Raw genomic sequence first — 12,247 nt, forward strand, 5'->3', positions numbered from 1 at the left:
GTAATGGGCATAGTTTTATCAGTTTTAGGGAGGCCACCTGACCCCAGGTATAATGTGACTATTGCCTGTTCTTCTTGGAGAGTTCCCAGGAGGTGAAGTGGGGGAGCAGAACGAGTCTGATCCACCATCCACCACTCTATGGTAAAATATTCTTTTATTGCTTTGATCAGTTTAGGCATGGCCAAAGACATCCCCAGGTAAGGCATACCTATCTGGTGACTCCGAGGGGCATGTGCACACATCCAGCATGGTTTGCAGTGGTCCTCAGCCAATTACACCATCTGCATTGATTGAACCAATGAGTTGTGTGCTTCCCACTGGCTGGGGTTTCTTGGTGGCAACATAGGCCCACAGTGCCTGCTCCGCTGGATTAACACATCTACTGCCCATGATTGTTCTATTACGGTAGCATTAGTACAAAAATACAATCCTTCATTTTCTTTTACTTCAAATGTGTATATTGCTTAACCTTCTAGAGTAGTGTCCATTGTCCAATAAAATGTCCCTGCATCTGCTGCCTCCCAGCAATGGTGGACGGTCTCTATTGTCCATAAGACCTCTCCATAGCCTCCTGATGGCTGTGAATAACAACACACCAGGGGGTGAGAGTGCTTGGCTTGAATAAGAAGCACATCTTTCTGGAACAGGTGCTAGATATCGCTCCTTCCTTATTAAGCACCAGAAGTGCCAATGTAGTTCCTGTAGCAGTTCCTTCAAGAGTCTTAATGTCCAACCTGACTTGTCCTCCGACTGAGGGTTTTGATGATTTTCGGTCTGGAGCATTAAACAAACTCTTTGGTCTCCTCTCCGCTTGCCTCCGTTGTAAACATAGGGATGTCAGGGATCTTACTATCATCTGCTTCCACTTGCAGCCTTGGATTCCTGGATAACAGGATCACCACCAGATTTACCCATAGTAGGTACATGGCTGTCTCCTGAACTTTCCCAACGGAGTGGCGTATGCACAGGCTTCACAATAGCACGTTACAGGATGGTCCTCATTTCCTATGGAAGAAATGATTCTTGTGAATATCAGGTAAAGTTTTTATCTTAACACTAACTCCAAGGGTTCACTTCACTACTTTAACTTATTTATATTATCTTATCTTATTGTTCCTAAAGAGGGAAAAAAAAAACTTTGTTGTGTTAACGTCTTTCATCCTAAAAGGGAAAAAAAAAAACACGCAAGGTACCTTATCACTCTTATAAATGGTATTGTCTTACAGCCGCTCACCTTGCTAACTCCTGCAAGACTCTTCCTGGAGTTTTCTAGGTCCCATAAAGCTGCCATAAGGCTGCAAGGTGGAAAGAGCCTTTACCACCCCACAGTTAGTGTACTGTTAGTATTTACTCCCTAAGAAAGCATTTTCCAGATGGCACATGCCGCCACTTGTCTTCTCCATCCACTAAAATAATCGGTACTGTCATCACCGGAGGCTATGATTTCAGCCTGCAACAGGGGACCATTTTCCTGGCACCACCATACCTTGGCGCCAACTCTCAGGATTCCTTTACCTGTAACAGGTGCCAGAGCCGATGTAGGAGGTGGCTTCTTCACCCCTTTGTCACCTGTAGATAGGTCTGAAAGCATGTGACCTGTACAATCACGGTTTAGCATTCTTTGTAGCAGGGTCAAACCACTAGCCAGTAGTTTGTCATTAAGTTGTTTAACTGCTAGGGGAAGTGAGTCATCTAAGCACGCAACTCTCCTCCTAGTTTCCTTAGTTGTTGTTTAATTAGGCCAACCATGCGTTCCACAAGGCCTGAGGCCTGTGGGTAATATGGGATATGGTATACCCACTGAATATCATTTTCCTCAGCATATTGTTTAACTTTGTTCTCTGTAAAATGCGTACCATTATCAGATTGTACTTGCTGAGGTGATCCATACATAGCTGCTACTCTCTCCAGAGTAACAATGGTGTTATCCTGATTTGCCCTGCGACAGGGTTGTGCCACTGTCAGTCCTGAAAAGGTGTCTAAAGTAACACAAATGTATTGGCAATTTTTGCTACAGAGCAGGGGCCCTGCATAATCTATTTTCCATATCTGCGCAGGCCCTTTTCCTCATAGCAATTTACCATAGGGCTGGAGACAAGATCTTTTCCTGTGCTGTTGACAAACAGGGCATTTGGCAATCACATTTTTAATTATGTCAATGGTGAGTCCCAACCCTTTTTGCTGCGCCCACCTGTAAGTGGCTTTTCTCCCAGGTGTCCGCATTTCCCATGGGCCCAAGCAGTCAGTCCTTCCACCGCATCCATGTCCAGGGGGGCAGCCACTTTGGCCCTTTGGTCAGCTATAGAATTAAACAGATATTCTAATGAGTCAGTCCCACAATGGGTATCTACATGATGCACCGTGATGGTGCCTTGGTATGCTAAGTCCCAAATCTGCTGCCACAATTCCTTTCCTCACACTTCTTTAGAGTGAATCATAAAATCCTTAGCAGCCCACATGGGCATCCATATAGCCAGACCACGAGTCTGCATACAGGTGACATTGACCAGGCATTTTTTTTACAAGGGCTAAATACACTGCATACAATTCTGCATATTGGCTGCTTTTACCTTTTCCTTCTTCCTGCAAGAATTGTTAACAGGGCCATAGGCCACAGCTTTCCATTGGCGCTCTGCTCCTTTATATTTAGCAGAGCCATCAGTGAACAAAGCATGTTGCTGCTCTTCCGCTGTAAGTTCACTGAAAGGCTTACCCCATTTCACAGGTGATTCCACTTGCTGTTGTGGATTATCTAAAGGGGTTGCTAGTGCTACCTGTTCATGGAGAGTAGAGACACCTGCAGACCCTTTTTTAGCCCTATCTTGTATCTACCATTTCCATTTAATGACACTGGCCTCTTTGGCATGGCCAATCTTGTGAGACTTTGGGGAACTCATTGCACACTGCATTATTGGGATTTCTGGTCTCAAAATCACAGCAAGATTTAATGTCAACTGTTCTGTGTCTATCAGTGCCCAATAGCAAGCTAGCAGCTGTTTCTCAAATGCAGTATATCATTCTCCTGCTTCTAGCAATTTATGGGTCCAAAATCCCAAAGGGACCTGCTTCCTGTCCTGTTTCTGCCATAAGCTCCAGCTAGCCCACTTATCCTGCACTGACACTTGCAATTCTACATCCCCAGAGCGTAAGGGCCATAAGTCCAGGGCTTGCTGGACTATCTGGATGTTTCAAAAGCCAACTATTGTTCCCTCCCCCAATCAAATTCCTTCTTTTTAAAGGTAACCTGATATCAGGGAGCTAAAACCTGGCCCAAATGAGGAATGTGCTGTCTCCAAAATCCAAAGAGCCCAATTTATCTTTGTGCTTCAGTTTTATTTTGCGGCTCTTTAAAATCTAGTATTTTCTGTCTAGCTTTAGGGGAATTTCTCTGTTTCCACAGTGCCATTGAATACCCAGAAACTTCACTGTTTATGAGGGACCTTGTATCTTATCTCAGTTAATCTCCCACCCTTTTTGTTTCATATGATCAACTATCATGGCTAGAGTGTGTGCTACACCCTGCTCATCTGAGCCTTGAATGAGAATGTCATCCATGTAATGTTGTATTTTTTGAACTGAAGGGAGGGTTAGCTCCGCCAGATGTTCTGCCACCAGCTGGTAGCAGATGGTGGGAGAATGTACATAGCCTTGGGGTACCCTGGTAAAGGTAAACTGTCAGCCAGTCCAGGTAAAACTGAATTGTTCCTGGCCCTCTTCAGCTATAGGAATGGTGAAAAAGGCCTGAGCCAGATCTAAGGCCCAATACCAAACACTTGAGCGTCTTTGTATGTTTTCCATAATTGTGACCACATCAGGGACTGCTGCTGTCAATGGTGGGGTCACCTTGTTGAGTGCTCGGCAGTCCACGGTCATGCCATAAGTACCGTCCGGTTTACGCAATGGCCAAATAGCTGAATTCCAAGCAGAGGTAATTGTCTTTATAACTCCTGCTTTGAGGAGGACATCAATTGTTTGAGTAATCTCCTGATGTCCCTCATGTATGCAATACTGTTTTATATACATCTTTTGTGTTGCGGGGGACAATACTACTGTTTGTATCTGTAATGTACCTACCAATATTCCCCTAGCCTCCCCTAATATAACTTCAGTTTTGTGAACTCCAAATGCATAAGTGCCATCTGTTAAATGCAAGGTCATACCTGTCAGGATGTACTTCTTACAAGGGTTTTTTTCCTATCTGTAATTCTACCTCAGTACTAACTGCTTTTAACTCTTTACCTCCTAGTCCTGTGACTACTGCTGGGATTCCCTTGTGCTTTATAGGGTCTCCATAATCAATGTGGCCTTCTCTCCCGTATACACAAGTGCCCTGTCTGAATATTACCCTTCCGCCAGCGGATAGTTAATTCCACATGGGGGCGAGTTTCAGTATTAAAAACAAAATAAATTGGGGAATTTACTGAATTTACTTGCTGAATACTTGGGACATGTGGGGCTTGGCCATTATCCTATTTGGGAAGAGCGTCTAGCTGCCCACTAGCCTCAGCTTCTTTCAACAGCCTGTCAAGTAAATTAAAGTTAATGGCATTCTCTTAAATGGTCTTCTCAATTATTTTGTGATGGTGTTGCAAGATCTCCTCCCTGTTAGCATCAGAGCCTGAGCAGGCCAGAACATCCAAGGCAGCATCCAGCCTTTTCCCCAAGATTTCAAGTTTATGTTCTAATCCTTCCAACTGCTAAGGAGTTACAACTGCAATGGGTACTGGGGGGGTCGAGGGAGTACACTGCCCGCTGTGGCTTTAGGGAGTGACAAATCCAGAGCAGGAGAAGGCAGTGGGGCTGAGGGAAAAGTGGGATAAAGGAGATCTGCAACCCGTGTCCCCAAAAGATGGCAGTTAAATGGGGACAAATCCATGGGTGGGGCTGATGGGAACACAAGGTCTGGTTTCTGTCTCATATTATTCACCTTTTTCTTATGCAATCCCTTCTTTTTATATAGAGCTTAAAGTTTTTCTGTGTCCATGCCTTCTATCTGTTCTCTAGGTACACCATTCTTTATTAGTGCAGAGAACAGCTCACCACGGCGTGGCATGGGGTTCCCTTCACTACGTCTCGGGGCTGATAAGCTTGTGGTCTGAAAAATTGAGGGTGCCGTGGAACACGCAGTTCCCCTTTTTCAGACCATTCCCCCAACTCTCCTAACTGTAGCAAGGATTCAGCAACCACTCTAAATGGCTGACTTGTCATATTTATCAGCAGGGTCAGCACAACCTTTTTGTAAGGAGCGGGGGCATTTTAATCATTGACTTCCGTACTTGAGGGGTTAACGGGCATAACATTAAATCTTGAAATCGACCAAACTCTATAGCTAGTCTAGCAGTCTCATATTTCATCCTCCTAACGGCATCAGATAAGCTGTGCCAGGGCTTATCATTAACAGGCCAGTCAATTTGTGTAGGGAAGAGGTGCCAAAGACCCCTCTGTATTATGCTTAAAAGGCTTTCTACCTGATCTGCCTGTTCCGGATCCTCTCTAATTGCATGCTGCACAACTGATTCTGGAGTTATTAAAGTAAATTTAAGGGAGTCTACTCTGTCTAACAGGACACCAGCTGCCCCTCCCTCATATAAACTGACAGCCCAGGCTTCCAGGGACTCCCCTGATCTCTCTTTAAAAGTTTCAATCAGGTGTTGTAATTCTTGGTGACTGTAATCTTCAGTCACATTTTCATGTCTAATGAGGACAAAATCCTGATTACAAACAGCTTTACGGCGCTGGGGCTTGCAGTCCAGTCTTCAAACTGGTTAGATATGTCATCAATAATGCTCTCATCAGGCCATGTTAATGAAGGTTCCCAATTTTTTGATACTTCTGCTAAGAAAGCTCTAATTCTCTTGGGATCTATCTCATAGGACTTATGGGGTCTTCGAGATTGTGCTGCAAGCACGGCACATTTCTCAGCTGCATTTAGATACTTTGTCACTTGCTCCTCTAGCTGACAATAGACTGCATCCTGTTGCCGATAAGCCGTGAGCAACAGCCACCCTTTTTCTCCCATTACTCTACCAGGATTCTTGCTAGATGACGGGACAGCTTTCATAGCTTCCAAAAGTGTGGAAAGTTCTTTTAAATCTAGTGAAATGTCCAGTAAACTAGTAAATACTGTTGTATGCCCCTATTCTCTACCCAATTCCCAAAATTTTGTGCCATACCAACCTGGCATGTTAGGAGTTGGCACAAAGAAAGAACACTTGCAAACCTGTTTCTTAAACATCTTGTCTAATGCTACGTATTTCTATACAATGTATACACACTTAAACTTTTTCCTAATTTGAGACACACCCTCTGCTTTCTGAACAAAATCGAAAGTAAAACACCCTTGGCAGGACGCCCAGACTTAAATGTCAAATTCGAAAGTAACCACTCCTTTGGCACAACATCCAGACATTAACCTAACTTCAAACTGAAATTAACCCTTTCTAAAAACGTTTTAGATTACGTAATATATATATATATATATATATATAATCTCAATAACATTTTATTTTTATTTCTTACATATACATTACAGCTTTATCACATTTTGGGACTTTAATACCACAAAATGTTACTATAAAAATTGCCGCCTACGCCAAATGTAATGCAATGCTGGTCACAGTAACCAAACGCAAGTCATATACACAGGTAGCCACACACACAATTACACAGGTATGTTTAACCAACATTTACACCATTAATTGTTCTAAGCATGTGCAACACCCACTACCGGATGAACACCTGCCCTGTCACATCATAGCATTCACTTGGTACTCCAAGAAATAACAGAATCCGACTGCAATATTCTTGCACTGTCAAAACCTCCACTTTTATTATCACACGACACACAGGAGGATATATCTTATAGTCATCACATTTTGCATAATAACACACACCAATAATAATGTGAGCATTACAGCATGAAATAGACCTCTTTTGACAGCGTCACAGCATAGATTTAATACATTACCAAATCTATGGGAAGACAGGAAGAAACAGACCCCATTGGAACCATTATGCACAGGGGGTCGTGGAGAAGCCATAAACGTGATCAATCAATGAGCCCATATAGCCTTGGCAAGAGTCCCAGCGTCAGAGCATCCTATTTCGCATAGGAAGGCTGCCCACCTTGACCACGCTCAAGCTTCCCGCTTTAATCCTTTTTTCTGGTAGCTTTCTCGAAGTGGGTGGGCACCACGCCCACTCTAGGAGGAGCTAGCAGAAAGGTTCTATAAGGATAACAGAGTCACGCCCAGCCAATATATTGAACAAAAAACGTTATCTAAGAATATCACACTTTTGCTTCAGATCAGCTTATTATCTACCCTACACTTAAAGATTTCTAACTTCTCAAACAAGTAGACATCTTTAATTGCACAAACAAGTTCTTATCTAATTTAAGCAGTCTAATGCAACATTTCTAGATGTCACAAACACATTCAATCCCACAAACACTTATCTGCTTTAAGCAGTCTAATGTCTTGTGATTTGATGGTGACTCTGTTCCTTTAGTCTAGAGAAATGACATCAATGTCATTTCTCATGCTCCAGGCATCTGAGCAACGATGCTTTATTGCTAAAATTACCCAAGAAACAAAGGGTCCAAGGCTAACACATTTCATAGGCATTACAGATGTGTAATTTTATTTATTTATTTTTTCTTTTTCATTCAACCTACTAGTTGAATGAAGAAAAAAAACTCAGTTTGTATACCAGGGGTCTCCAAACTTTCCAAGCAAGAGGCCAGTTTACTGACCTTCAGGCTTTAGGAGGGCTGGACTGTGGCTAGTGGGAGTAGAAAATGTCCTGGCATCAGTGCCCCATCATTGGTTTTAATGGGAGGAATAGTGTCCCATTGTTGATATCAATGAGGTGAATAGTGCCCTATTGATGGTGTCCGTAGGAGGAATGGTGCCCCATCATTGGTGTCAGTTAGTGGAACAGTGCTGCAAGGGCCAGATAAAGGCAAGAAAAGGGCCACATCCAGCCTCTGGGCTGCAGTTTTGAGATTGCTGGTGTATACCCTGCCTAAAGCGGAACTTCACTCTTTCAGTCAACATGGAATATTTTCAATCCTTATGCTGCTAGTATTAGTAAATGGATAAGAAGGTATATCATATCTATTTTTTAATTTACATTTCTTCAGTTCTTTCCTGGTTTTCAGACCTGGGCAAATACTGTCATACATCCCAGGAGTCTTCAGGAGGAGAGGAGAGGTTTTCTCAGCTAAGCACACCATTCTGCCTGCATACCTGAGCTAAGGACAGAAGGATTCCAGGAAGTAAATGATACATGAATCATCTGCCTTTTTTCAAGATGACCATGACCAGAAGTGCAAGTGGGGGTGTTTTTTCAAATTGATTTCTCAGCAAAATAAAGCACGGGGATATGGATGAATGGGGGAGTTTGCTTTGAATATTACAAATGAACTAAATAGTGTTTTTGGTTTGTGGTGCTCACACACAGTGTTGTTCCGCTTTAAGTGTGACTGCTCAGAATTACAGATCATTTGACAGAAAACTTGTATGTATTTCAGCTTTATTGTATATTTTACTGCTTGCCTGGAGTTCATCTATAAGGTAAATCCGTAATGGGAAAACAAAGGATATCATCGTTTATTTCTCCTTTTGAAAATGCATTCTGATCTTCTTTCCTCACTGCAAATATACAGATAATGACTTCTGATATTTTTGAGCTTCATGGTGGAAAATCTACAGTTTAAAAAGTATCCTTCCTGCCACTATCACTTTATCTCTGTAGCTGTCAGGTATATTGATCAGTATAGTATATGTTCACAGTTCTCTGAACGTTCTGGACTCTTCTTTCTGCTAAAAGTCTCTGTATACAGGGTGTTTGGTAATTTGTGTAATATCATAATTACATTGTATTCAGCTGAGAATTGTCATTATTATTAAATATTGTCATATAAAATGTTTTGTAAAATCAGTTCTTACAATGTGGCATTGGATATCACTACAGAAATTCACAATTTTTTTTGTATTTTCACCTTCTTACACTTGTTTCACATCTGATCTGGAAACAATGGAGTTGCTGCTAGCAGGAACAAAACATTTGCTTATTACATTGTACTTTTAACCATTTTAACCATGGACTATTTTTGCTTTGTTTTAGACTATTGGTGCTGCCTTTGTTGCCAAACCCATGAATGTAGGAGGACGTAATGTGACACTAGGAATATGGGTATGTGGTAATGCTGTTATTAGTTGTGGAATATCATTACAGTTTTACTGTTCAATTGGTAAAGCCATAGGAGTTTTTTTTACTTTTCTCCCATGCAAGCTCCTTCAGTTGGCCACTGCACTGCTTATCTGGGCTGTCAGATAAGCAGGCAACAGCCAAATGAAGGTAATCACATGGCAGGCTGACAACATTGCTCCTGATTGTGAGGTTTAGCCTGGGTTCACATATGTGCAGTGAGGTATATCGTATGTGATTCGCACAGGAACCGCACTGCATTCCTGTGCAAATCACATGCGATTTGTGTGCGGTGCGATTGGAGCCATACATTTTGTATGGCTTTAATCGCACCGCACCCAAAACGTGCAGGACCCTTTTTTGGGTAAGCACAAGAATCGGATTGCATAGGTATTCACACCCATGCGATACGATTCTGCACATCGCACCGCATTTTGCGGACCGCTTTCAGGGTGTTGCTAACTTAACATACACACCCGCAGCGGTTTGCATGAACGAGGTGCGATTCTGATGCAGTGCGTAATTCGCACTGAAAACGCAGTATCAGTGTGAACCAGATCTTAGTGTTGACAACCTGCAACAGGAAGTGTTGGTCCTGGCAGTATCTCCAGGTAAGAAACTTTGCAACAGATTCAGAAAAATAATTTGCTTGAAGTAAATTTGTGTTCAAATCAGACGCACCAAAGTATTTACATATTCTGAACAAATAGTAAAACAAGCCATGATTCACCTCTGCAGCTCTAGGCATTGTTGAGCAATTCATTTTCAAATTTCACAACAGAGTAACATAAGGACCAGTTCCCACCATGATAGCACAGGAACATGGCATGTGTTCCTGTATGATTCCCCTGTGGTGTCCACAAATGCACTGCATTTGGGATGCCGGTAACAATACGTTGGCATCTGCATGCAAGGGCGGCACGTGTAAGATCAGAATCTTGGCAGCCTGCCAGCCCTCTGAGACAAGCACGCATTTTCAAGCTGTTAGAACTGACATTTAAAGTGGTAGAAAACTCCCATTCGACACTTGTACCTACAGGTAGGCTTATAATAAAGATTACCTCTAGGTACAAGGAATATCTCCTACATGTGCACCGTTTAGGAGATATTCAGTGTCTCTGCAGCCAATGACGTCTCTGGCGCATGCGCTCTGAAGGAATGGCATATCCGTGCTGTTCCTACAGAGCTCTGTGCCATGGCCAAGACTCCCATGTGCATGCAGAGGAATGATGTCATATTGGCTTGACCATTAAAGCGGCCAGAGGCCGTGAAGAAGAAAGCCCTGTCAGCAGTGACAGCATGCCACTGGAGGGCTTCATTTCAAGGTAAGTCTTTCATAATTCGCTTATTAGCACATTACCTGGCAGGGAGAAGATTTTTTTTTTTTTTTTTAAGTAAAGTTTAAAACCACTTTAAGTCTGTGTTGTGATCCTTTTTTGATCTTTAAAATTAAGAATGCGACATTAAAGGTAGCTAGAGAGATTAGCGAGGGCTTATCTGAAAGCTTTTTTTTTCTGCTGATCAATAATATGTAAGTTGTTTTTTGTCCAAAACTACCAACAACTTTTTACTTCTAGTTTTGGCATGCGTAAAGTCTGTGTCAATTGGCTCTTTCACATTAGAACTGCTTCTCTCTTCATGCATGTCAGTGCAGAAGCAGCTTGAAGCAGGTTCAATGCTTCGATCAAGGGAGCTTGGAGATGGAGGATGCATTTATGTTCTTGCTTGGAGAGAAGTCAAGCTCACCTTTAAGTTAACTGTGAAACATCTCAAACTGATGCCAATTGCAAGGAGAATGCACCTGAAAGCAAGTTGCATTTTCCCATTGACCTGAAGCCCTAAATATGTTGAAGGGTCTCACTTGTATGGTGCACTGTAAATGCTGCCAGCCTGTGTGATCCCACATATGCACAGTGAATACCGTGTTTGTCTGAGCCATCCTTTCTAAAAATGTAAGAACATATGGACTTTGGGTCTGTATCTGTCTGATGGAAAAGAGCAAGAGCTTTGCAAATTAATCTAATTAAGCCCCCGGTCACATCGGGTGTGACTTGACATGCGATTTTCATGCCCTGCGACTTGCAAATCATATTCCAAGTCACACCCTATTGTCCGCTATTAGAGCGGTCATATCGGTGCGGTTCTGACTTGGTCGGAGCCGCACCGATTTCTAAAGTAATGCATGCACTACTTTTGTTGCGATTTGCATAGACATCTGTGTCAGATGTCTTGCAAATCGCAACAAAATCGGCAGGTCATCCGATTTTGAAATTGTGCGACTTCACCAAGTCGCACGATTTCAAAATCAGCTTTGATGTGACCAGGGTGTAACAAATGAATTGTTACGATTTGTCATATTAATCAGCTGAGCAATGAGTCTGTAGCATTATATTGTAAAGTGCTGAGCAAACTGTTGGCGCTATATAAATCCTGTATAATAATAATAATAGCATTATACAGCTGACAGGTAACCAGTAAACAATTTCTAATGGTAGCCTGTGGTTCAGATCTAAGATCTGCAGTTGAATTGATCATCTGCTGGTTTTTTGCTTCAGAAAACTCTGTAAAAATGCTCTGTAGCACAACAAACACCTAGCTTCTGCTTTGTAGTTGAAAGGGGAAATCCAGTAATACGACCCATGACATCAGTGCTCTGAATTATCTTGGAAAAGGCAAAGCTGATCCAAAGTAAAAAGTCACTGCATAGAGATCTATTGATTGGTAGTAACTGTGAGAAATAGATCACCATATCTTCTGCAACAGGTATACGTTTGCCGATATGCATCTAACAAGCATGCACAATTTCATTCAGAATTTTTGCCTCTATCTTACATATTTCTAATAGCATAAGTCTGCATTAATCTGATCTTAAAGCATCTTTGTTTCTAAAATAAGTGCGTAAAATATGCAAAATAGATCTTTGCAAATGCATGGCTAAACTCTAGGACCCAGTGGTGTATTTAGGTTTTGTGCTGCCCTAGGCAACACAAAAATCTTCTACCCTCATGGACACTGACCAACACCCCCCCCTCCT

General features: G+C 42.2%; 1 protein-coding gene across 1 annotated transcript in view; it reads left to right on the plus strand.

The window, feature by feature from the left end:
• Positions 1-12,247, plus strand: part of RAB24 (RAB24, member RAS oncogene family) — a 48,508-nt gene that overhangs the window by 12,356 nt on the left and 23,905 nt on the right. The window contains exon 3 of the mRNA XM_089671151.1: positions 9,130-9,198. Within this exon, the coding sequence (XP_089527277.1) occupies positions 9,130-9,198 (69 nt within the window). The remainder of the gene's footprint in view (positions 1-9,129; positions 9,199-12,247) is intronic.

The sequence above is a fragment of the Staurois parvus genome, unplaced genomic scaffold (assembly GCF_062004578.1).
Source record: "Staurois parvus isolate SC_StPar_1 unplaced genomic scaffold, SC_StPar_1.0 ptg000099l, whole genome shotgun sequence".
Taxonomy (NCBI): Eukaryota; Metazoa; Chordata; class Amphibia; order Anura; family Ranidae; genus Staurois; species Staurois parvus.